Genomic DNA, 27,774 nt, shown 5'->3' on the forward strand with positions numbered 1-27,774 from the left:
AATAAGCATAGCACAAAAGCTTTGGAGATTTGTGTTTAGTAAAGTATTACTCGTAACAATTGTATAGATTGATTGAACACAAATGTCCTAATTTATTTAGTTTCGGACCAAATGGAATGATGGACAGATGGACTAGTGAGGTTAAAAAAATTAATGTCTTGGATATTTAGCAGCGAACATCTGAACAGATCCGAAACATACAAGAACAGTCTTACAATATGTTACTATTGGACCATTGTAGTCCCAGTAGGATGAAGACTCTACAGACCAGAATAGAATTGGCCAGACCGACGGACGCATATGTGACAAACTTGCTCGGCACTTCAATCTCTTTCCGTCTCCTGGCATTGTTGTCACTTAGTGGCACTCTGTACCAGGAGTATAACGCCCGGAGGCTCAACGTCTTCACTATCTGTCGTGTCCCCACCAATGTCACAATCCCCACCAGGGCGCGGACTGTGCCTAATGCCAGGACGCTAGCCGTCGGTGTGGGTAATGGGACCGGCAGCACTCCCTGGGGCTCAAAAGTCTCCCCGAGTTGGTGGTTGACCCAGTATCCAACAGAGCTCCCAGCTACTACCCCTAAAATGGTGGTGGTATCCCCCCGTGTGGTGGTGTAATGGTCCAGCTCGGGGTACGTGTAGCTGAGGAAGAGGGGCAGCACCAACGACATAACTGGGGAGACGGGACTGGTGAGCTGGAAGCGATCAAATGTTTCCCAGTGAGGGTAGGTGAGAAACAGCAGGGTAGCTGAGATCAGAGCACCGCTGATCACATCCTGAGGGCAAGAGGGAGAGAGAAAAAAAAAAGAAAAAACGTTAACAAACAATACAGTGCCACTAATTAATACTACACAAAATAATTGATTCAGGACCCTTGTCCCTTAAACACTTTCAATTTATAATCTTAATACAGACCTGAATTCTGAAGAACAGGACTTCACACGCCCTTTCACACTTACGCTGCTTCTAAATGAGTCATAAATGAGCTAGAAATTGGTTTCTAAGCTCTTATTTAAGTGGCATTGATGCCGTGATAATATACACCATGATTCCATAATGAAACCCGTTCCATAAAGTGCATATTGGATCAGCGCTGGTTTAGTCTCAGCTAGACAGTCTAAGACGCTAGTATGAATAATACATCCTGCATTGGATTTGAATGTTTTATATAGCTCTGTGTGCGTGTGTGTGCGTGCGTGCGTGCGAAAGGAGGCTAGCTCACCAGAACAGAGTGCATGCCTGTGTACAGGCGACTGAGACACACCATAGAAGACAGCACCACTGCAATGAGAAGGCCGACCTCAAACTGGAACTGAGACACAAAGGCAGGAGGTCAAGTACATGGTTAACCTACACACAGAAACAAACAATAAAGCAACCACATCCACTCACTAAAAAACAGGTGCTGGGCTGAGGTCAGAATCCATAAAGAAGAATTAAGTCTGCACACTGGGTCATAAAGGCAAAGCTTTAAAAAAAAAATGGTTCCTTTTTACACCATTGGACGTGACGTTTCGAGCCTACCGGCTCTTCATCAGACACACATGCACACACAGACAGCGACAAACACCCTCCCTGGATAATGTGCTTAAAGATCAGTTGGTTCAAGTTGCGTGCACATGGCACCGTGGCATAGTGCACATTCCAAACATTCCTGATGCGGACACAGTCGGGGACAGTCCAACCACCCACCCCCGTTGTTCTCGTTCGTTTTTCATCCAATCTTCCTTTATTTTCCGTCCTCTTCGCGGGGGCCTATAGATCCTCTCCCCGCCAAACATCCATTCTAGTGGCTTGACGTATGGCCAGCCATCAAGTCATCTGTCCTTTAGTCTTCTACTGTCTTTCTCCTTCCATCTTCTCTTCCCTCCCCCTCTCTCCCTGACTCCTTTACCTATGTCGGTCGGTTTTGTTCTCTCTTCCATTTCAATAACAGAGAAAGGAGAGGCAGCATGTATTCATTTCACCTCCCCCTGTCACCCCCCCCCCCCCCCACACACACACACACACACACACACACACACACAGATATACACACACCACCTCATACCTCCTTCCTCCCTCTCTCCCTCCCTCTCTCCCTTTCCTGTGTCTTTTCCTGTCCTTTTTGCAGCTGGAAGCCCATTCACTGGCAGTTCATGAAGAGGGGATTTCTGAATGGGCACAAAGGATTCCTGGGGAATAGAAGGAGGTCACTCTTGTGATTGACTGTCGTGACCTCCGACCTCCTCCGGGGGGAACCTAGTAAGCGGCCCGAGGCCCCGGGAGCCATTCAGGGACGTTTGCACTGACCACTGCTTGTTATCTATAGCTGTGCATAGCCTTTCAGGGGAATTCTAGGGGGAATTCATGCCACAGTTATGTGTCCAACTGTATGTGACTCCCTCAGCCTGAGAGCTTCTGAACATTTGACTTGAACGTCCGGGAAGTAATGACCGAGAGGTTGAATTAGGTTGAGGATTTCACTGTGTGTCACCATCAGTGACTGCATGCACATATTGACTGATCCAGTAAAAGCAGTGCTTTGCTGACTGAGACTTTTATTGAGTTTGTAACACTCAGAGAGATAACAGAAAAGAGCCAGGGAGATGGAGTGAGGAGATGGAGATTGACAGTCATTGACTCTCTTGAGTCCATCAGAAGACTAAACAACAGCTGGGTGGGTGTGGCTGATGTTGACTGATGATGACTGCCGGCTCTGCCCCTCCGTCCCAATTGTCCAACTCTGCTCAGTCAAAACCCAATGACGGACAGTGGGGCCCCACCCCTCCACCCACAGAGGTACCAACAAACAAACTGCCTTTTCTTCCGGTTCCACCGAGTTTGAAAGCCACCACCGTTCTTCGCAAGTTCATCTCTCAGATACTTGTGGAAGGCTCATTAGATCTATGCAAAATTGTTCTTTTGGCTTAATTGTTTTGCTTATTCATTTCCTGGTTGGTTTTATCTACACACACAAATGGTGGTTCTTAAACAGTTCTTCAGCGGTTCTTTGGGATGGTAGAGGTGCTATCTAGGCTACATTAGCACCACTGCTGTACAAAGAACCTGTTAAGCCTCTGTATGTCTAGTTCTTAAGAGGTTCTCTACTGGTTCTTCAGCTTAGTGTAGGCACTTATGCTTCTGGATAGCACCATTTGACAAAGGTGCTATAGCACCAAAAGAGTTTCCCCTGTGATTAAGAGCCAGAGAACCATTTAGCACCATTAGTGGCTCTGCAGGAGTCTATAGCTGTCTACAAGAGAGAGCGGGTCTGTCTGTCTGTGTGTGTGTGTGTGTGCTTGCGGAGCTAATCTTACAAGTCAATGGGGCTGTGATCAGGCTGAAACCCAAATTTGGAGTCATACATCATAGATACTCTATGTGTCATGGATGACTGATGTCACAGGCTGGCCACATGAAGTCCGAGATCCCCATTGGAGCCACATCGTTCCCATGTCGATCTTGAAATCCATATTATTACATTTTAGTTTAGTGTGTATTGCCCCCTGATATGAAGGAATCTGTGCTCTATGGAGTTTCAGTTTCATTGACATGAGACACCTTTTATTGTTTGTTGACTCAATGTCCAGATAACCCAGTAGAACTAAAGCCCTGATTACACCTGATATCTGATGTAGGAGTCATCACACAATGAATATATCACTAACAAAAACTGACTTAAACACTATGATACCATCTCACTGTCAAATATATGCGATACCCACCCCATTCCTGCATCGGTCATGAGTCACACACATAAGAATTAGTCATTTCGAATCATCCATTTTCTCAATTGATTCTGTAAAATATGTAATTTTCTTGTCAGAAATAAGTATTGGAGACAACCACCTGTAGCCTGGAGGTGGCGCTGAGCAGCAGCGTGAATGAGATGGCGATAGCAGCCATGGCGTGGGTGGAGGGCAGGCCATATTCAGCATCAACACGCATCTCCAGCTTAACCACTGGAGGGGAGGAAGGGCGAGGCAGCTTCAACAGGTCCTTCATTCATCACCTGGCCTATGTACATCACCAACTGGTGTGTGACAGTGAGAATTTAATTGAAAACAGGTTTACATATATACATTGTATACTGTGTGTGAGAAGAGAGAGAGAGAGAGAGAGAGAACAAATCATAAGTAACATCTTAGAACATAACATTGGTTTCCTGGTTGTAGCTACTGTACATATCTGGGAAACTTTAAATAGAACCATTTCTTAAAAATATATACAACAGTGCAATTGCCATGTGGATGAATCAGACATAGATACACTAAACAAGCATCTTCATTACACTTGAACGTTCATTGCTAAATCATAATTCCTGCTTGTGAAGCCTCTACCCTCAGCTGGCCGCAGCAGCAGCAGAAAGAAAGACTAAAGTATAAGATAAGAAAACAAAGAAGGAAGTACAGCCCTGATTAGCCTTTTTTGTGCCATTACACCTAGCACACTCTCATCATAAATAAGTAATCACCATCTCCGCACCCGAGTGAAGACCCAGCCCAGTATAAAAGTGCGCATCCTGCAGTTGTACAGTAACTAAATCTATTGTAGGAAACTGGGAATCGAATTTGGCATAGTCTGCTGACACAGCGTCTTCAGCTGACGGTGAGACAAGAGCCCTGTGCTTGTGACATGATGACACACTCGACGAGGTGTGTGTGTGTGTGGTGTGTGTGTGTGTGTGTGTGTGTGTGTGTGTGTGTGTGTGTGTGTGTGTGTGTGTGTGTGTGTGTGTGTGTGTGTGTGTGTGTGTGTGTGTGTGTGTGTGTGTGTGTGTGTGTGTGTGTGTGTGTGTGTGTGTGTGTGTGTGTGTGTGTGTGTGTGTGTGTGTGTGTCAAAGTATGAGTGTGTGGTCGGTGCCAAACGTGCTGCCTATTCTGTTTCATGAGATCCCCAGTGGTGCACTGAGGTGCAGCCCACTCCAACGCAAAGTTTATTTAAGGCTCGGCCTTGTATTTTTAATGAATGGCTGTCTCAGCTTGGAGCAGAGAGAGGCGGACAGAGAGAGAGACTAATGTGTGTGTGTGTGTGTGTGTGTGTGTGTGCAAGAAAAGAGAAAGGACTGGGAGGGAAAGGAGAGAGAGGGGGGGTAATTGTTACCATTTCCTCTGGCACTGTAATCAGAGAATGCTTGTTACCATGGCGAACAAGAGATAGAAATGTACCGTAGGTCTGCTGACCCCATGTGAGCATAGCAACCCAAGCCATTAGAGAGAGAAGGGAAGAGATATACAGTAGCAACCCAAATATTTAACCTTATGGGTCCAGAAACCTTTTGGTATTATTATTATGCTTAAGCAGATACAGGCTTTATTAATGACATTCAGAGAGCCAATCACTGATCTGCCTATTCTATAAGATTCAAGTTGTCTGCCTGTCTGTCTGTGAATGGACATGCCTGCAGATGTCACTATGCAAATTGTTGTTGTTAGGCAACTGGTGCTTTCAGAATCGCTGTTGGCAACGGTTTCTGTTGTGTGTGACGACAGGCCAGAGCTCGATCAGCGTGAGAGAGATAGAGAGGGAGAGATGGAGGGAGAGGTGGAGAAAGGGATGGGGAGGGGTGGGGGGTAAAGTCAGCTCACTTAGCAAGAGAGAAGGAGAGAGAGAAGGGAAAGGGGGAGGGAGAGTGAGTGAAAGTGATGAACTGAGGGACGATATTGACTATCAATTGGGAAAGACGCGGGAGTATACGGGACTAGAAGAAAGAAAGACGGCCGGCTTGATTGATGGGGAAATACTGAGGGGCAAATATTTCTCGACTAGGCCTACAACAGTTTACTTGTTCTTTCCACAAATGTGCATCTGTCCATGGTCATGTCTGAATGTTAAGATCATATTTCTAATATTTGCATCCCCCCCCCGCCACTCACGCAAACTTGTATTGTTGCATGCACAGTAGGGAGACCACCATAAATTCCTCAGTGTTATCTATTTGCTCCTTTGATTCTTATGGGTCCATTCGGTTATATTTTACACTCTAAGGTCATTACACACCGGCGATTATGCAAATATACGCAAAATTCGGACTCGGTCCGAATAAATAAAAGGCGCTTTTTCGCTCTGCGAAACTGATGTGGAAGCTTGCATTGACTTTATAAGGTTTTTTTTTTAAACGTATTATTCGCATGAAAAAATCGCCCCCGTTGTGCAAGGACCTTTAGAGTTAAATTAACGTTGAGAATTTTACTGTGCGAGTCCATTCACACTATCGCTACGGTATACTCTCACATAAGCCCTGCTACGATGAAATTCTCCACATTCACCACGAGCCCTACAGTATACACTGACCACTGCATTCTCAACATGCAACTGACGCTGCCCACCACAGCGCAGCTTGCATAATGTGATACCCCGCCCGTACAAACTTCACTACCAAGCCCACCGACGCGTACTGTGCCCAGAGCACAGAGCCTGCAGGTCTTACATTGGCGTCTTTGTGTGGCTGACATCAAAGCACTGACTGAGGCACAGCCTGGTCACAGAGGGAGAGGAGTTAAACATAGGTCAGGTCGCACAAACAGATAACCACACGAGTGTGTGTGCGTGTGTGTCTGATTTCTTGTGAATGAGTGTATTGATCGAGCCTGATGCGTCTCTGGACTTTGATCTGTCACCATGTGAGCGACTGTGTGGGATTGTGCAGCTTTCTGTGTGTACGTGTGCGTTAGTGTGTCTGTGTGTCTGTGTGTCTGTGTAGGGGGGGGGGGGGGGGGGGGGGGGGGGGGTCGTAGCCATTCCACTGGACAAATCAACATCATCACACATTCACACTACGAAGAAGGCTGTTTGTACACGTGGGTTGTATCCCAGCTCCGTTTTATCATGCACATTTGCACATGTATTGTTTTTAATATTTGAAATAGCCATCATAGCCAAAGGCTTTTTAACTTTCTTGCCAGACGAGAGCCTTGGATCTGTTCTCTTTTGTTGTTTGTCATCTTTCTGTTATATTATGAACGGGAACACATTTGTTTAGCCTTACATTTATGTTTGTGAATATTTTAGGTTTTAATACAGAGGAACAGGGAAAACTGTTGTACCCTTCTTTGTCCTTTGTTCAGGGTTGACTGCAGGTGCGATGGTCTCAAAAACATAAGGAAAACTGGCAGAAAAAGACTTGCTCGCTGCCTAAATATTAAGGAAAAACTCCTTAGGCAGAGACTTAAGAAAATATAATTTATTTTATTTGTATATGCTCATAAAGTGCTCTGTGCTCATAGTGAGGGGTGAATAAAATTTGCAAACCTTTCGTCCTGGGTCAGTGCTATATGAGTGGATCACAGACAAACAAGTTGCTTTTATGTGGCTCTAGATCAGCTCAGGTGCTGAGGATCACTATTCACTACCCAAGGTCATCACCATGGCAATGGTGGGGCGTGGACATATTACAGAACTAGAAAAAGTGCTCCTCGGAGCACAGGTCTCCGCCAGGTCAGGTAGGTTATTGTGGGCCAACAATGTTCGGAATTCGCCAATCAGGATGAAATATGAAAAAGCGGACAGAACCATCTTGATCACTTGACTATAGAGATAATGGGTACCGATTTGCATGATGATTGGACAACATTTGTAGGAGTAATACAAAAAAGAAAAGTGTTGAAAAAAAACGGCCTCCTGGTGGCGCTATAATAGGGCAATGTTAAAGGGTGGCATTTGTTCTTCAACATAGTGCGAATGTGCGCGCAAAGTGTCACCTCAATCGGACGCTGCGTTCATGATTTGTGGCATCGGGCCACTTCTGCAAACTTAAGATGTCAATGTTAGCCAATCAGGATGAAATATGAAAAATCAAACAGTTCCATCTTGATCACATGACTATAGAGATCATGTGTACCGATTTGTGTGAAATTTGGATAAAATCTGAAGGCTTAATATCCAAAAATGTGTTTTACATAAGTCGGCCTCCTGGTGGCGCTATAAAAGGCAAATGTAAAAAATGCAGGGCAGAAGTTTTTCCTTGGCCTCTAGGGAGTGTGCGTGCAAAGTTTCACGCAGATCGGTGCAGTTATAGTTAAAAACACAAATCAGCCTTTTATAGCGCCACCATTAGGCTGATTTAAAAAATGTCAAGTGGCATTTCTTCCTCAGCCTAGTGGAAATGTGTTTGTGAAATTTCATGGAAATCGCAAGCTGAGTTCATGATTTGAGGCATTTTGTTCAAAACGGACCAATCCTGCAAATTTTGGAAGCCAACCTTAGCCAATAAGGATGGAATATGGGAAATCGGACAGATCCGTGTTGATCGTCACATGACTATAGAGATACTGTGTACCGATTTGCATGACATTTGGATAAAATCTGTAGGAGTAATATAAAAAAATGGGTTTTGCACAAATCGGCCTCCTGGTGGCGCTATAACAGGCCCATGTGAAAATTTTGAGCTAGAGGTTCTGAATTGGCATCCAGGGAGTGTGTGTGCACAGTTTCGCAGCGACCGGGCCAACGGTGCCGGAGATTAGCTGGTAACACACGGACAGGACACACACACACGGACGGACGGACGGACGGACGGACGGACGGACGGAGGGTAAAACATACTCTCTCGCCATGCCTTTCGGCCTGGCGGAGACAAAAATGTTCACATATAGAAATGTTAACATTTTTGAAAAACATTACATCACAGTACATAAGATATTCAATACAGAGGTCTTCATTCATGCCACCTGGGTTAACAGACTGTAAATAGAAAATCCATCTGACTAAAACGAATTTGTAGCAGTCAATCAGATTTTGAGAAAGAGAGAGATATCATGTAGGGAAATTTTGCTGAGAGAGGTTAGTCAGGTTACCCTAGAAAGTGGCTAGACTCTGCTTTATCTAAATTGAACAACCAGAACCAGGTTGTGCAGACCAAAAAGAAACATTCAAGTGCCTGCATCATACCTACAATCCATTGAGCAATGATGTACGTACGTACAGTAGTATCATAGAGAAACACTGGCATGTTTCGTCAGCTGATCCTGAAGGTGCCAAACTGTTCACTCACCCTCCTCTTTTCTCCCATTATAGATCTCGAAGCATCAGAGACTATATGGTGAAAGCAGACTGCTAGTACATACCCCCCCAGCAACACAAAGGGCGGCTTGATGGAGTCACCGGCTTCTACCCCTGTCGACACTGTGAAGCTTGGAAATACTCCAAGAAAATGAACACATTTAAAAGTGCAGTCACTAACAAACAATACACCATCAGACAAGTGTCAATTGTAGTTCTTCCAATGTAGTCTACCTGTGTAATGGTCTGTACAATGAACTTCATGATGTCAAATGTAATACTGTGTAACCTTAGGTTTTTTTTCTGTAATGATATGTCCACGCCCCACCATTGCCATGGTGATGACCTTGAGTAGTGATCCTCAGCACCTGAGCTGAGCTGATCTAGAGAGCCATGTAAATGCAACTTGTTTGTCTGTGATCCACTCATATAGCACTGACGAAGGTCCCAGGACCGAAACGTTTGCTAATTTTATTCATCCCTCACTCTGAGCACAGAGCACTTTATGGGCATATACAAATTAAATAAATTCTATTTTCTTAAGTCTCTAAGGAGTTTTTCCTTAATATTTATGCAGCGAGCGAGTCTTTTTCTGCCAGTTTTCCTTTAGGTTCTAATACAGGACAAAACAACTCCTCAACGATGCATTAATTATCTATCCACAATACCAACAACAGCAGTACTGATACTGATGACACTCCTGTGGTGACGGCAGTAGTAAAGTGTAGATCTGCTATTGGCATCATGGCGAAGACATTTCGCCATGAGGCCAATAGCAGATCTACAAGCTCAACAACAAGCTTGTATATCTGCTATTTTTGAATAGCCAAAGAAATCTTAAAATGATACAGATGCGTTACCGGTCTTAATGGATCGAGCTTGATTTATACTTTGGCATTCAGCTGCCAAAAATATCCGATTTTCAACTGTGAAACGCGTCATGTTTTTCAGTTGAAAATACTTTATTTTTGGCAAGTGATGCGGTTGTACGACAACGTATTAATTAGTTCAAGTTTTAACCGTGGGCGTCGAGCAGCTCTTGCCCTCAAGCTGAGAGCTGCAAACAGCTCCCTCGTAACATCATCACCATGGCGATGTGCATTAGTCTCAAATTCAGCTTCCATTCAGCTAGATTGTTGCTGCAGTGCTGTCCTTGGAGCAGGGTGATGGAACAAATATGGCATACTATTCTGTTCTGTAATCCTCAGTGAGCTAACGACATCAGCTGTCCATTTGGCTTTATGTTAATGACGTACTTTAGCAGTGTTGTTATTGCTTAATAATGTCAGTTGTGCTGTTAACATTCTACGGAGTGGGAATTAATGGAGCCAGGAGGGCATGTTGTTAACTAGAGCAGTGGTTCTCAACCTTTTCAGGCCACAACCCCCCAAAATAATCATATTTGAACTGGGGACCGCCAAAATTATCATATTTGAACTGGGGACCCCCAAAAATAATAATAATTGAACCCCCCCTCCTGATAAGCACTTGGAATTGTAGGAGTTGAGGCATCACATTTAGTCTGACTCAGTTCCACCGATAAATATTGTGAAAAGCTTGTAGATCATCAATGTTTGCCTCTTTCTTATATTATTTGACAATTTGGCCAATGTTTGACTAGTTTTTATAGTATCGTTTGTTAATTACTTTTGATGCAGTAATGGGTCTTTTTCCATTTCATTTCATCTTTGGTATTAAAAAGGTCTTAACACATTGAATGCCAAAAACGGTCCGGACCGTTTTTGAGGGTCCAAACGAGAAGTGCCGAAAACGGTCCGGACCGTTTTTGACCCAATTCTATTTTTATACATGTGGGCCACGTGGGGCGCTAAAACTAAACTTTGACATCACCCAAGGAGTTTCTGAGAAGAAGAGGCTGGATCTGGCTCCATGTCAAAAATCCTTCCGGTCGGCGTTTTCAATGTTATCTCCTTGACTAAAAGCTTAATATCTCCATTTCTTTTTAATGTGGTGGAAACGAGCCGTTTTCGATCGGCGATCACGCTGCAATGGAGGGTCGCGTTGGAAATATTATTGTTCCAGGCGTTAGTCGGGACCCTCCGCCGTCTCGCACGCACGCTTTGTTTACATGCACTTCCGCGTCTGGGCTTCTCACAGCACGAAACGTATAACGCAAGTGGATGGAAGAAATGCAGGCACTCAACGTATAATATTTTAATAAACCTCTGGCACCCAATGTGTTAAAAGTCCTTAAATTGTCACTTTACTGTCATCTGGAGACCCCCCCACTGACCTAGAGTATAGCTGAGGACTTTGTTTAGTGTGATTGATTCATCTGTTTTAGTCTACAGTACTCTGTATTGTTATTTGTTGATTTATTTTCAGGGCATAAAGACATACAAACATAAAACATATACCAAAACTGCGAAATGGCCATTACAGAAACAGTTTCTGTTGTGTTTGATGTCAGATCAGAGCTTGATCAGCACGCCAGAGAGAGTTAGAAGGAGCGGAGAAATGGGGAGAAAGAAAGGGAGAGAGATTGAGAGGGAGAGAGCCTATTTCACCCATTCAATAACCTGGAGAGAGAGAGAGACTATTTCACCCATGCAATAATCTCAACAAGCTGACCACGTGTCACAAAGCGACGAGTCGATCAGCTTGTATACTAATAAAATACCTCCTTGAACTCACTGCTAACAGAGCCAAATGTAGTAATGAAATTGTTTTGAAAATGAGTTTCACATTATAATTCTGGGTAGCTGATTTGACTATACACTTAGTGGTGAGTTACAACATTGGGTTGTGTGTCTCATGATGGAATAAAGATATTCCAAAAAGAAGGTCCCGTTTTTATCATTTGCATAAAAATGCACTTTTCTCGTGTCAGTGTACATATAAAGTTATTCATGACCATATGGTCAATGACACATTTGTTACTGAGTAAACCAAAGTCACCCACCAAGTAAAGCACATGCACTGTAATAAAGGGTAGTGAAGGACACTAATGTCCTGCAATGTGTGTGTGTGTGCGTGCGTGCGTGCGTGCGTGCGTGCGTGCGTGCGTGCGTGCGTGCGTGCGTGCGTGCGTGCGTGCGTGCGTGCGTGCGTGCGTGCGTGCGTGCGTGCGTGCGTGCGTGCGTGCGTGCGTGCGGGCGTTGGATAGCTCCCCCATCATAATGTGTGAGGGGTTAAGCTGGGGGTCCAAGGGACTGTTGGTGTAATCTACCCTGAAGGGTGAAGGACCAAATGGTCAGTCCAGACAGAGAGCGAGAAGGAGTGGGGGAGAGAGAGGGCAGAGACAGAGAGATACTACTGATGGGGGTCAATAAAACTGTGAGACAGGCCAGGAGGAGGGGAACACATAAGTGAACTGTTAATGTCTAACTAGAGGGAGGTACGTGAGTTTTATAGGGAGCCGGTATGAATGTTTCATTGACAGCTGTGTGTGCCTGCCTGGTGTAGTCAGGACATCAGGAGTCTAGACAAGAGTGTTGTTCCCAAACAGTGTGCCATGAGTCCAGGAGTGCCTTGGGATTATGTGACAACCACACAGTATTACAATACAAAATATATATGCAATATAAAAACTGTACAAAGAATTATGAATTTACTACACCGGCCAACTCTGGCCGGTAATGTGCAAGTTGGGAACAATGCAAGTTGGAAATGCTTGCCCCACACAGTTAAGAGACCCCTCGTACCCGTCTGTCTGTCTATGTCCCGTTTCTGCCCATAAATGCAGCCACTGTGTGTCGGATGGTTCTCGAGATACGTGAACTACAGACGCACGCTCAGACGACTGAGATTTTGTGCATTTATAGTAGGATAATATGATATCAGTACTTTGTGTGCCGTGCCATTATGTCATTATAGGCAAAAAAGGTTTTCCTTTTTCTTTCCCAAAATAGCTGATCTACATGCAACATATTGTGAGCTTGTAGATTGTCTATTTTAGTTATGAATACACATGTACCTTTTTCACTTTATTCCCATTTGTGTGCCTTGAGCGCAAGAAGTTAAAAACCACTGATCTAGAAGAATACAATGTCCTCCCCTATAAGGGGCTAAAGGAGGAGGGTCAGATGCAGGACAACGCAACGTGCATTTAGGACAACGACGCAAAGGGCACACAAACATACTGCCCATCACACATACTTTGGGAATGTGTGTGTTTGTCCGTGTATGTTTGTCCTTGTATGTGTGTGCCTGTGCAACACCACACACACACACACCACTGCGTACGTGTGTGTGCGTGCGTGTGTCAGCATTTGGCTGGGCGAACATCTTTCAGAGAGTGCCTTTGAGATTTGTTCAGGGACTCGCAAAGAAATACCGACGGTTCTGTTACAACCCAACATCTAAGAGCAGGATCCAATAGAATATTTTGCCACTTGATGGATGGGCATCCATATGTGTGTGTGTGGCCCCCTTCATCCTATGAAGAGCCCCCCGGTCACCCAGGGACCCGTGGCCCCAGGCCTGGGGATACGGACATGGTGGAGCCGGGGACAGGTCACCGAGAGGGGAGAGAGAGGGATGAAAGGAGGTTGAGAGGTGAACAGGGGGTGAAGAAGAGGGGTGAGAGAAGAGAGGTGGCATTGTGAGACAGTTGTGCACGAGGGCGACGGCCAGCGCATGGACACACTGACATGGGCAGGCAGGGGTTAAGGCACAGAGCTGACGGGTAGGAAACTTGCATCTCCATATTTCATCTTTTTTTATATATGAATTAATGTGTACTTTGTTTTATGACAGTGTCATGCAAAAAGTTGCAAAAATAGTAGATCTACAATCTCACAACATGCACGCGCGCGCACACACACACACACACACACACACACACACACACACACACACACACACACACACACACACACACACACACACACACACACACACACACACACACACACACACACACACACACACACACACACACACACACACACACTTCCTTCCATAAGATAAACAGTAAACACTTGTCCTGACTGTGACCTACGGTCCACATGTTGATGAGGCGTCTGCAGAGGAAGGGATCCAGGTTCCAGTGGATGATGGGGAGACAGCTGATGTAGAACACTTCATGTCCCAGGCCCGCTGAAAGCAGGAACAGGAAGTAGAGCAGTCGGTTCCTCACCGTGTACCGAGGCCCACTGCAGCCCTGTGGGGAACAAACAAATGACAGTGGGTTAAGTACAGTGACAAAGGACACGCTGGCCATTTTCAGGAACCAACTTTGCATGACTGGCTCATGAAACCTATGGCCTTACACTGCTCCGCTTTCAATGTTAAAATGGACCTAGATGATTTGCCTATATGCAAAAGGACCAACCTTTAAACCACAGAGAGGAGAATCTGTTCGGTTCATTCTAACGCAAGGAAATCAAAGCTCAGAAAATGGTTTTAAGATTTGTAATTTGTTCATGTGGGAATAATATAATTGTGTATAGCAGACCTACATGGACACACTTTAAACTCTAAAGGGTGACAGTGAGCCATTTGGATGACTTACTTTCAACTGCATCATCGATAATCTTCTTAAAATCAAGATCACATGGGAAAACAAGGCCCTTTGTTTGGAAACGTGTTGCCTACATTTTGTAATTATCTCAGACTCTGTACTGTGTGTGCGTGTGTTTGTGCGTGTGTGTGTGTGTGACTGTGTGTGCATGCGTCCGACTGTGTGTGTGTGTGCACGACCACGGCTAATCTTGCAAACTACTACAGCAATCAGCGTCATTTTTTTTGTACACAATGTCAGTAGGCCAAGGCAGGGGCGTATAGTAGGGGCACTAAGTGAAAAATCGTTACGCGGCGGATAAAAGCATGAAATTTGATACAGATGTCCCTTGGGTCATCCTAAAACATCCTAGAAGGGGTGCCCAAAAAAATCTTAAACAGGAAGTGAGTTATGGACAAAATCCAAAATGGCCACCTAAACTGTTGACCGTTGACTCAAAAGACACCAAAATAATCTCCAAAAAGCATAACATTTGGCACACATGTCCCTTGGGTCATCCTAAGACATCCTAGAAGGGGTGCCCAAAGGAATCTGAAACAGGAAGTGAGTTATTGACCAAATTGAAAATGGCCGCCTAGTGTTGTCGATTGACTCAAAAGACAACTAAAGAATCTCCAAAAAGCATAAAATTTGGCACACATGTCCCTTGGGTCATCCTAAGACATCCTAGAAGGGGTGCCCAAAAAAGTCTTAAACAGGAAGTGAGTTATGGACAAAATTGAAAATGGCCGCCTACAGTGTTGGCGATTGGCTCAAAAAGCCTATAGAATCTCCAAAAAGCATACAATTTGGCACATATGTCCCTTGGGTCATCCTAACACATCCTAGAAGGGGTGCTCAAAATAATCTGAAACAGGAAGTGAGTTATTGACTAAATTGAAAATGTCCGCCTACAGTGTGAAAGATGATGCAAGATACCTAAAGAATCTCATAAAAGCATGAAATGTGGTACAAATGTCCCTTGGGTGATCTGAACGCATCCTACAAGGGGTGCCCAAAGAGGTTTTAAACAGGAAGTGACCGCCTAAAGCAGTTGACACAAAAGAAAACATAAAGGGACGTCATAAAAGTGCATCATTTGGTACGTACATTGAGTGCTTCTTAATCTATCCTAAAAGGGGTTATTTATTTGTTTGTTTGCTTGTTTATTAAACTTTTTAGGAAGGGACCATGTTGAAGAAATTCTAAATGGCTGTTTAAACAGTTGACCACGGCAGTCTGCATATTATGCAGACTCAATACGACAGGTTATGCAGTGCATAACCTGCCGTATTTTGTAGTCTACCTTCTGTTATCATTTCTACATCATCTTATTTATTTTACTTTCTGCATTATTTTTTTATTTTACTCTTTGAATCTTCTTTATTTATCTAACTCTCTGCATATTCTTATTTATTTTACTCTGCATCTTATCTTACAATGCATATTCTTATTTTACTCTCTGCATCTTATTTATTTTGCACTCTACATCTTCTTGCTGGTTTTACACTCTATCTTCTCATGTATTTTCTTCTTGATAATTACTGTTTTTTTGTGATTAGTGTTTAGTAACTACATGTATTCATGTGTGCCATTTCGCAATTACCAGCACATTGGCATAATGCTCTGCAAGGTAACCCAGCATCCCGGCATCTACACTTTCTCGAACAGAAGGGCTCAGCTTTGCAGCCACACTTGAGTTCTCTACAAACTTTGGCAGCCTCTGGCAAGAGTGTCCATAAAGGTGTCCACGAATCAGCGACTTCCATATTTGTCAGGAGATGGTAGAGATTGCATAGCTTTCAGGGTTCTGGACCAAATGCCAGATTGGCAAACTGCTCAATTTGAATGTTGTAGCAGTGCAGCCCGTGGGGGAGGAGTGTTTTCCATTGAGAGACTATTAAAACTTTTTTTTGGCACCCCTTAAGATGCATTCAGATCACCCAAGGGACATTTGTACCAAATGTCACGCTTTTATGAGATTCTTTTTTATGAGTGGCTTTTGCATCATCTGTCAACACTGTACACGGCCATTTTCAATTTAGTCAATAACTCACTTCCTGTTTCAGATCATTTCAGGCACCCCTTCTAGGATGTCTTAGGATGACCCAAGGGACATGTATGCCAAATTGTATGCTTTTATGAGATTCTTTAGATGTCTTTTGAGTCAATCGATAACACTGTAGGCGGTCATTTTATAATTTGTCAATAACTCACTTCCTGTTTAAGATTTTTTTGGGCACCCCTTCTAGGATGTCTTAGGATGACCAAAGGGACATGTGTGCCAAATTGTATGCTTTTATGAGATCCTTTAGTTGTCTTTTGAGTCAATCGACAACACTAGGCGGCCATTTTCAATTTCATCAATAACTCACTTCCTGTTTCAGATTCCTTTGGGCACCCCTTATAGGATGTCTTAGGATGACCCAAGGGACATATGTGCCAAATTTTATGCTTTTTTGATATTCTTTTGGTGTCTTTTGAGTCAACGGTCAACAGTTTAGGTGGCCATTTTGAATTTTGTCCATAACTCACTTCCTGTTTAAGATTTTTTTGGGCACCCCTTCTAGGATGTTTTAGGATGACCCAAGGGACATCTGTATCAAATTTCATGCTTTTATCCGCCGCGTAATGATTTGGCCATTTTTTGTTGTTAGTACCCCCTACTAGTAGCCACGGGTGGGCATAGGTAGGCCTGGGCCCACCCATTTGGTTTTTCTGCCCACCCCCCCAAAAAAAGCTGTATTTTTTCATTTTTATTTTTTTTATGTCATATTCAGCCATTTTGATAACAGTGTGTATATATATATATATATATATATATATATATACCCGAAATCAGTCACAAACCCACGAAAAAAGTATCAAAAACCGCTAATAACGTGCGCACGCAGTCGGGCACACATGCACGCATGTGCCCACCCGCGACTCCCTAGGCCCAGCCTCAGCAAGCGTTCTGGCTACGCCACTGGGCCAAGGAACTCTTTCCTCGAATCATTCTCAAATCGGTCTCACAGCGGCACTTTAACAACTAACTTAATGTAAACATATTCTCCTGGATTCCTTGGTTGATGATGCAACTCCACATATAGGCCATATGCCATTTAGAATTTTCTTCCATTTTGTCAAATACTTAATACAATTTGCAACACATGCTCCGTTACCAAGGATACGATGGCCCGCGCGAGATCACCTAATCTGGCACAATGCCAGGGTGAAGTCACATCTCTGATTACTAGAGTCAGAAGATTCAAACCAGAACAAATTCGACCCAAAGAGAACTCCAAGCGTCAGCAGCACAATATTCCAGAGCAGAATATTCCAGAACCGACGTCAGGGGAATACAGTGCATATTCTCAAGAGAGTTAGAAGTTAGTTTTCCATATCTCAAATATACCTCTAGCCATAATACAGTGCATATTCTCAAGAGAAGTTCTAGAAGATCTAACTAGTTAGAAGTTACTCGCCTATTCTATCTAACTCCACAGATATTGAGATTCCCATTACAATCTCAATTCTGTGCTACCCAAGAAGTAAGAAGACAAGAATCCAGAGACGTCGAGATTACCAATATAATCTCAACCTTAAAGAAGCAGACAAGATCCCTCGATCCTGCACCCAGACTATCCTATTTTACCATCAATCTCAAGGATTCAAGTAAGTAAGTAATAAGTAACATAACAATAATATCTTTGTAATATCCTCTCTGGAGTCACATGATAAAAATGTATCATACATAATTTTGATACTCCATATCAATTGCCTATAATTAGCTTCCCAAATTTGATGGAGGGGCCTGTTTAAAAGAAATCTAAAGAATACAAATCATGGAAGCATGTCAATGCAGAGACAAAAGCTATTTCACTTTGACCGGGCACAACAAATGCAAAAACATGATGTCATTTACATTCCCCATGATTTGTGTTCTCAGTACCCTGTACAATTAAATAACACAAGATATTAACAAACAGTATCCTTTATCATAGCCTTTCCAATTGCTATGTGTCGTTTAACATGTGCACAACTCCATAGACACAAAGATGTAGAGCCATGCCTCCTGGCGGATATTAGCGCTCCACTGAGCACCCCTTCCTTGTAATAAATGAACTGTTGGCAGGTGCACTTAGTTGACGTTGATAGGCTGTTACTGCTGTCAGGTAGACCAACAAGAAAAGCCAGTTACGCGTCAAATAAATCCCATTCAGACTACTTACTCCAACGACAACTCCATTCTCCTTGTGTTTGTGATCTGAATCATACTCCCGGTGGTATTCACTTATATTTTGTTCAACATGTCCACTAGGCCTACATCTTTTCTTTGGCTTTTCAGACGGGTTGTTGTCATCAGAGTGGTCCAATCCGTTCCCCTCCCCGCTGTGATGCACTGTGTCCTCGATTAGAAGGAAGAGTCCGCATCTTCTCTGGAACCGAGCCACAAGCTCCGAATCCTGGAGGGAAGCCAGGAGCTCCAACATGTTAATTCAATCGTAGTAAAGTGTGCACTAGTGACCAACTTAATTAAAACTCGAAAATCTGAAAGATAATAGCGTCATCCCAGACGCAGGTGTAGTAGCTACCTGTAGATGTGAACATAATGTACGTGGTGCGCCTGCAGGTGTGTGTAGTGGGCAGGGTAACCTGAAGCCTCGCCCCAAAACACGCTCGCCCACATTCTTTTCGCGGACCAGCGGTTCTTGTATTCTTGTGCACACACAGGCACACACACAGCCTATTTGTTTTTACTGAGGAAAAGGCTAGAAACAGGTTTAGGGTTAGCCATCGTTTTACTGAGGTTAAGTTTGGGAATAAGGTTAGGTTTTAGCACCGTTCTGCTGAGGTTAGGTTAGGCACAGTTTTCTGAGGTTACATTTAGGAATAGTCTACCAGGTGAATACCGCCGGATTTGCCACGGGGCGACTGTGTTTTGGGGCGAGCGTTTTGGTGTCCGTGGGCAGGACTGGGAGGGGCAGGTTGGAAACACCGAGCTGGAATGAGTCAAACGGAGCCCCAGGCTTTGCCCGACCTTTAGACCGGGATGATGGCACACACACCTATACATACATACATACATACATGTATGGAAACATGGTGGAAAGTAACTAAGTACATTTACTCAAGTACTGTACTTCAATACAATTTTGAGGTATTTTTACTTTACTGGTGTGCTTCCAATGTACAGTACTACTTTTACTTCTACTCCACTCATATTATGCTTTACACTACAATTATTTGAAAACTGTAGTTACTATTTACTTTGTAGATTTTGATTATTATTACAAAACCACTTCAGATTTATAGGCTATATATACTTTGGCAATTTGAAAATAGCCGATCTACAAGCTCACAATGCCTCCCATTATACATTTGAAAAGTTGTGAAGTGGGACATTCTGCATAATACATAATAAGTAAATTTTTATGCCAATACTTTTGTACTTTTCTCAAGTACATTTTGAATAGACTTTTACTGGTAACAGATTGTATTTCTACATTGCAGTATTGGTACTTTTACTTAAGTAAAAAATTTGAGTACTTTTTCCACCACTGCAGTATACACTGAATGTGTTTGCAGAGTTGAAGCCATAGGTTGAAACAGGCCTGCCTGCACCTATATTTGACCAGGCTATAACCACACAAACGTGGAGTTTAGGGCATTGTTGACCTTGATACAGGAACTTGACAGCACAATAGAAACAGCAAAGGTTTTACATTTGGGCTTCTAAGCTGTAACAAATGTTAGTATTGGCAACCGCACTGCAGTCAAAAAGCAGATGATGGTTGAGCATATTTCTCATAGTTTGTCCTTTTTTTTTTTTCCTGTAGGAGGAATCTGTTGTTACTTAGAACCTTGCCCAGCCCAGCCCAGGGCCCAGTAGCCTCAAATATAGGAATGGAATTTAAATTGTATTGTGAAAGCCTCTCTCTCTCTCTCTCTCTCTCTCTCTCTCTCTCTCTCTCTCTCTCTCTCTCTCTCTCTCTCTTTAGATATAGAGAGGGAGCAACTCATTTGTTGTAATCCTCAGCTCAGACTCAAGACATTTAAGTGTCTGTCTACGGTATTTTAGTCTTAGTTTTCACTCAGGTCAGGACATGATACCAATTTTATGCAATCAGGACAGGAGAGTTAACGCATACAGGATAAACAAGTTAAATTAGACATGATGAAACAAAAAAAACATAAGCAGACAAAATTGCAACATGGAAAACTGTCAAATTGAAGCTGATAATGATAAATGATCTTTGTGGGTTTCTCTCTCCTGATTGGATTAAATTGGTATACCAACCAGAAAATGTATTTAGGCTAAAGAGCTGGGGGGATGGGATGACCCCTTGCTACTGAACAACAAACAGCAATAGGCTAGGCTATATTTAAGCTGGTCTCCTTGCATTCTTCCTTCAGGTGTTTCGTATTCCAGATTGAAACATTAGCCTGTAGGCTATAGCTTATTATATTCCGATCATGTTGCACTAGACATGAATTAATAGCCTATGTAATTCTGCACTGAATTAAACAGAAAACGCTTTTATTGAATAAGAGTCCATGCCCCTGGTCAAATACAAATAGACCTATAGCTACTATAACATCATCCTATTTGAAAATATTTAACAAATGCCATATCCAATAATGTAACCCTCCACTCTCGACACTGAAATTTGACATTTTAACAAATGTGTCAACAGGTCAGTGGTGGAAAAAGTACTCAAATGTTTTACTTAAGTAAAAGCTACCAATACTGCTAATAGAGTTGATAAAGGGTCGTAAATCCTGCTCTATGTTAATTAAAACTATTTGTAGTTAAACAGCTGAAAACCCAGTGTAAAAAGGATGAGACAAAATCAAAGACAGACACAGGCCGGTTCTCAAATTAAAAGGTTGACATTGTATTAAGAGAAAGAATCAATCCACGAGGCACCGTACAGCAAAAATATCTCTCTGTCATTACAAAGACAGGCAATAGTATTTATACACAAGTTGGAGTCCGGACATCAGATATGAGGTGGATCCTAACGATTGGTTAAGACCCTCAGACGTCAGATCATATCTGATGAGCTGTCAGGCATCAGGGTGTCATCATAATAAGTTGTTGTTCATCTTATAGTATCCTTGTGTACATCTTATGGTTTCATAAACAAGTTATCTCTTCGATATCATAGGACATGTGGCAGGTTTATCTGTAACAGGGTGACAGCTGACAGAGTAAATTAGTGACAATGTCAGGTCATACAGAGATATAGGTCATGTACAGAGATACAGGTCATTAGGACATTAGATCACAAAGCGTTGACCAAGACATGTTTTTACTGATTGGAAACATATGGAGCCGGCCCCAGATAGCTATGGAGCCAGCTACATGGCCTTGGTAGGGAAAGTATAGTAGAGTTACATAAAGCATGTTTAAAGTACAGGCCCAAAAAGACATCACTATATTAATTTGACTGGTTAGATCGATAGTTCTAGATCACATCAATCTGGTCCACAAAACATATATATTTCTAACTCCATCAACTGCAATGTAGAAATACTAGCGCGTAAAACAAGTAAAAGTCCAAAAGTATTGGTATCAAAATGTACTTATAAGTACCAAAAGTAGAAAGTTCAAATCTTTTGAAAATAGCAGATCTACAAGCTCATGCACAATGCGTTGTATCGCAACACATTGTGTGAGCTTGTAGATCGGCTATTTTCAAATGGCCAAAATGTATATAGGGCTGAAGTGGGTAACGTATGTTTTGTAATAATAAACAAAATCTACAAAGTAACTAGAAACTAAAGTTTTCAAATAATTGTAGACGTAGTGGAGTAAAAGTAGCCTATCATGTTTGCCTCTAGTGGAGTAGAGGTAAAAAGTACTGAAAACTGGAAATTAAAGCAAAAATACCTCAAAATGGTATAGCCTACTTAAGTACAGTATACTACTTTAGTAAATGTACTTAGTTACTTTACACCACTGTAAACAGGTAGGCTAAAATGTTGTGGCCACGGGCCGTGGGGCGTGGCCGCGTGGGCATCCATGCATCACGATAGACACAGACCTCTTTACAGTAGCCTATCATGAGGTCACTCTGAACGGAACATGTCACATGACAACAATGTTCAACTTGACCTATTTTTATTTATTTATTGAGTGTGTCACTTGGCCACGCAGCCTATTGTAAAGCAGCGTCGGTTTAACCCAATTAGCGCATCCCTTTGTCTGGGATGCTGCGAGATGGCGACCGAGCAGCCTGGCAGCACGCATGGTCTGTGATGTGATGTGATGTCCCAGCCTGGTTATGCGAGCGGACACACAACAACAGACGCTACTATAACGGGAAACAGAACAACATCCACCGACCGCCGCCTCTCTGTCTCTCTCTCTCTGTCTCTGTCTGTCTCTCTGTCTCTTGTGGGGATGTGATGTGAGCACACACACACACAGCCGCTGAATGAGCCCCGGCGTTGGACTCACCACCATTACATCATCGTGAAATGGGACCCTTTTAACATCTCAGTCAGGGGGTTCCGGACATTAAGGCTTGTTGAGACGCTCGGAATTTTACGGGACGATCGTGTGGATCGTGTTTTTTTTAAAGGCCTACTACGATGTCAACATAGGCGATTCATCGGAGTGATGATGGCGCTTGCATGAACTGGGTAAAGGTGGGGGGGAGAGAGAGAGCCGTGCACCGTCATCAGCATCTGTCCGCCAGCTCCCTTTGTGTTCACTAGAGAATGTGAATGGCGAAAGATGACATGGCAGGGCTCGATCTGACATCAGACAGAGCGGAACCCCCGGGCGAGGCCCCCGCAACAACAACAACACTGTTCCCCTACGAGGAGTACGAATGCAAAATATGCTACAATTATTTCGACCTTGACCGCCGCGCTCCGAAGATCCTGGAGTGCCTGCACACGTTCTGCGAGGAGTGTCTGAACACGCTTCACCTCCGGGAGGAGCGTCCATGGCGCATCAGCTGCCCCGTGTGCCGCCACAGGACCCCCGTGCCGGACTACAGGATACAGAACCTTCCCAACAACACCAAGGTGACGGAGGACTTTCCGCTCTACATCGACTTGGACCCGCTGCCCCAGGACGCCCTGCCGCCCTACCCTCCCCCGCTACACCCGGCGCTCATCGCGCTCCGACGGGAGGAGGCGTCGGGTTCGGGGGCGTCCACGACCACCACCGGCGGTCAGGCCACCCCCTCCACGACCGTGTCCACGGCCACGACCCTGTCCCAGGACTCGGTGCGCTACGACAGCTGTCAGAGCTGTAAGCGGGTGGCGCTGACCACCGGCTGCGTGTGCGTGATCTTCTCGTTCCTGTCCATGCTGGTGCTGCTGTTCATGGGCCTGATTTTCGTGCACAGCCACAGCAGCCCGCCGTCGCCCGCGGGACCCATTTGCCTGTCCGTGGCCAGCATCCTGGCCATGTTCTCCGTGGTCGTCACATGGCTGATCTGCTGGCTCAAATACAGACCGGATCACGAGGCGGGCCGCTCATCCGCCACCACTAACTCCAGGAGAAACGCCTGATGATGGTTTATGACAAAGAATAACCTGCTGATTTGTGAGGGCGTATGATCATGTACATAGCCTACTAAAGGCAACCGATCCTCCTACTTCCTTTACTCTTTTATAGAAACAAATCGCCCAAAATGGCCTTGACAGCAAACACCCAAAGGCCTTCATCTAGTTTTGAGCAATAGGCCACATGATCCTTGATAACCTTGTATTTATAGCTTTTATGCACTTGAAATGGTATTAGGCCAATAGTGGGTTTGGTTAATGGCTTATGCCGAGTGAACTTGCCACTAGTGACCATTTTAGGTCTGCTGTGGTTGGCTTGATGACTGAATGTGAAGTGCTCATTACCAGGGTATGATACGCCCCTAATTCCCCCCAAAATAATATGCATATCCCACTATGCCATTCACTGTATGATAGCTGGCCATGATCACTTATATCTGAACTAAGCACTAGCCAATTGTATTGTGTCCAGTAGTCTACAGTTTTGAGATTATGTTTTTTGGTTTTATTTCATATCAAGGTCTATATGTGGGTATACTCTAGACTAGAGGCCTCCAATCTGTCAATCACAGGAAAATGAAATTGTATTAATCACAATGCAAACTGTAAATAGTCCAATGATGCAGCAGCTACTTGGAGAACTGAAGAGTGGTGTGATAACTTGATAGGCCTCTTTATCTTTCAGACCTGGGTCAAAGCCTTGCAATGCTTAGACTTCTGTTATTGAATGAACTTGAGTTGCAGAAGGACACCTTTTCCACTGTTGCAGCAATGCATTGGAATGACTGGAAGTGAAATCAAATGTATTTGACCCAGGTTCTGTAATCTTTTATGTGCATGTTAGCTACTGATAGGTCAAGACCAGGTTGGAGGAAAGGTCTTTTTTTAATGTTATAAACGCAGGTCGTTGCATCTTCTTCACTTGTGTGCCTCACGTCGTCACCCTCCAAAGTTATCCCATGATCGATATGATCGATCAGTCAATTAGTCAATCAATTAGTCGAGCTTCAATCATAGACTTCGGCATAATCACAATCATGATTGAATTCATCATGCATTGGCCTCCTCCTCTCCCATCTAGCGTCCAGCTGGGACGTCATGGAGTATTTCCTCTTCCTCTACAGATCTGACAGTGGTAGGAACTCTAAGCAAAAAGACTCTTCTCTGCAGCTGTTCAGACCCAGGGGAACATTTGGCTTCAAAAAGAGGTCTAGTTGAGGAAATGTATTTGTGTAAATAACTTTTTTTTATAATATTTATTGTTTTCATTATATATAAAAGACAAACAATCTCATGGATCACATTAATCAATCCTAAATGACTTTTTTATCTAGTTTCCAAAAGCTATCTTCACGGGTGGGATGCCAAAGCCACTTTCTCTTCATCTGGATTTGACTTGTTGACTACAGACAGCATCTCTCACTACAGTCCACGGTGAAGATGTATGAAAATCCATATTGTTTCCAGGTTTAAATAGACCTTGTATCGTGTCAGATGAAGTATCGTGAACAAATCAGACAGGAAGTAATAGAAGCAGTTTGGGTTTCACTCTGGCTATTTTGTCAGGGGTTATGTGACATATACTGTATGCCCGACTTATAAAGCTTCATCAGTTGCCTACCTATGGCTGAGATTATCCAGAGGTGTTCATGAATGACATAATACCAGTATGTGGGCCTAGAAAGGCTGTGACCCTGATAGTGTAATACAATGGAACACACAAGTTGAGCATACGTTATGAACTTTATTGAATTGAAACATAATTACATTTTGGGCTCTCTGAGTCTATTAACTCAGCTGATGTTATTCTGAGGTACTTGATGACAACAGATACCAGAATATTGATCTCAAATTAGGCCTTTTAATTGTGTTAAAGAATGTGATTGGAAAATGTCAATCTTCAGAAGTCATTCTGGGGTAATGTCCACGAAGTATTACCGAGACGTATTATAAGATACTACCGTGTATTTGCTGTGAATTATGTAGTTATGTGCTGCAATAGTTGCAATTATTATTATTTTATGTGATTGATAATATTAACAATGACAGCTCTTTTAAATGGTTTATGATTTCAAATTGACATGTCTGAACTACAGTAGCCCAGTGAGCTCGTGAACAGGGAAAACGATGGCTCCTTAACGCTCCTGTCAGCATTTAGTATAGAAGTATGCACTTTGGAGATAACTCGGACACTAGACTGGTTTTTATCTAAGCACTTATTGCCCCTTCACACTCATTTTAACCCTACCTCACCGCTATATGGATAGAGGCAAAGACAATTGAAAAACATTCATGGAATACCCCAGTCCCAATTTCCACACCTGCTTCAATGATCCTCTTCAACTTTTTTTCCCCCCAAGAAAACCTTACATGATGCACTTTCACACTTTTATTTGACACAATAGGGGATCTTTGGGGGGAAGTAAGCTTATTGTAGGCCTATTTATTTAAGAGAACCTATAGCAAATGTTGGTTTTTCTGAGAATCTGTGGTTGTTGTTAAGGTACCAAAATGTATTTGCACAGAGAAATGCTCTTTATGTGCTGTTTTACATACATAAACACATTTCAGTATTAAAGAGATCATATGAGTATCTGTTGCTTTGATTCATTGTCTGAAAACGGTAATAGAATAACAGCATGTTGGCGCATCATATGACTTGCTACAACGCGCATTTTAGCCCACTGCTATACTATTATTGTTTGATGCAGCTCTAATGTTTAAGGCCTATAATAGTTTGAATCTAGATTCAACATATAGGCTGCCTCTTAACATCCTGCTGTTTGCCAAACGCGCCCTCTAGTGGCAAAGAAAGTTCAGTTCCTATAAGATGTATCATGCCTATTTAACCGTGTTCAGCTTTTAAATAGGCTACTTTTAGTAGTAGTAAATTAGTTGTGATTGGCTGAGTTTTAGTGAACCATTTGACTAGATTTCTTGTTGCTGTAGTCTAGATTACATGTATAGCCTTTCCTCACTCATTCAATTGGCAGACCCCCCCCCCTCTGTGTACAATTAAAGGACATCAATAATTTGTTGATTTGCATCTCATTACAGGTCCTAAACAACAAAGTCTATTATCTTCACAAGCTGTGTTTCTGAATTAGTTATGTTACAGTGACTTATGGAACATGGTCTGATGCGTATAGGCTAATATTCCTGTTTAGAATTGAATCATAACAAGAAAGCAAAAGAAACATGTAGCTTTGCACTTATTTGGGGAACTGAATTCTTATGGTAGATGGTTCAGGATATCAAAATATAGGAGTGGAGAAGAGAAATGCTGATATTCACCTTTATTCTCTATAAGCCAAAGTTATAATCCCTCTGCATTCTTTTTTTTTGATAGCTACAACATAACATTAGGCTAGTAGACTACTATACTCCCTCTTCTTTATTTCAAACTAAATTCGCGTATTTTTTATTAACAGTATATAGCTATCTGGCACTCTCTTAATATTCCATAATAATGGAATGATTAGGTATAGAGGCCTATATGCACTATTAACCGGCCCAAATAAAGTCTTAATTAATTAACTGTAGCCTAGTCTAAAATGTGTTTTCACTTCATGGAAACTAAATATAGCCCACGTATAAACATTTGAAGGATATGGCGCCCATGGGCCAAATGAGCTGCATAAGACACACACAGCCTATATGGACGTCATCTCGTTTGATTCACAACCAACACTATAGCCCAGGGGTCTTCAACAGGGGGTCCGGGATCCCAAGGGGGTCCTCAGAGTTACAACAGGGGGGGGTCGCCAAATCTTTGTGTGATATGATTTTTCCCCCTTTCTTTACATTAACCACTTG

At 43.1% G+C, this 27,774-nt stretch overlaps 2 protein-coding genes across 2 annotated transcripts; one reads left to right on the forward strand and one right to left on the reverse strand.

The window, feature by feature from the left end:
• Window positions 1-59: 59 nt before the first annotated feature.
• On the reverse strand, window positions 60-19,054 carry sgpp2 (sphingosine-1-phosphate phosphatase 2). Its single transcript, XM_080428000.1, is given in 6 exon segments — window positions 60-778; window positions 1,225-1,314; window positions 3,834-3,989; window positions 3,991-4,017; window positions 13,948-14,109; window positions 18,663-19,054. Coding segments are annotated over 6 exon segments (1,263 nt in total). The 5' UTR covers window positions 18,924-19,054; the 3' UTR covers window positions 60-211.
• Window positions 19,055-22,454: 3,400 nt separating this feature from the next.
• Window positions 22,455-26,553, forward strand: rnf228 (ring finger protein 228). The gene has a single exon (XM_080427951.1). It carries the CDS (start codon window positions 23,167-23,169, stop codon window positions 23,962-23,964), a length of 798 nt encoding a protein of 265 aa, XP_080284077.1. The 5' UTR covers window positions 22,455-23,166; the 3' UTR covers window positions 23,965-26,553.
• Window positions 26,554-27,774: the final 1,221 nt, after the last annotated feature.

Source organism: Gymnoscopelus braueri, assembly GCF_963280865.1.
Source record: "Gymnoscopelus braueri genome assembly, chromosome: 5".
NCBI classification, from domain to species: Eukaryota; Metazoa; Chordata; class Actinopteri; order Myctophiformes; family Myctophidae; genus Gymnoscopelus; species Gymnoscopelus braueri.

Bases quoted from the DNA above. Each gene is read 5' to 3' on its own strand.
- rnf228 (XM_080427951.1), top strand. From the start codon at position 23,167: ATGGCGAAAGATGACATGGCAGGGCTCGATCTGACATCAGACAGAGCG.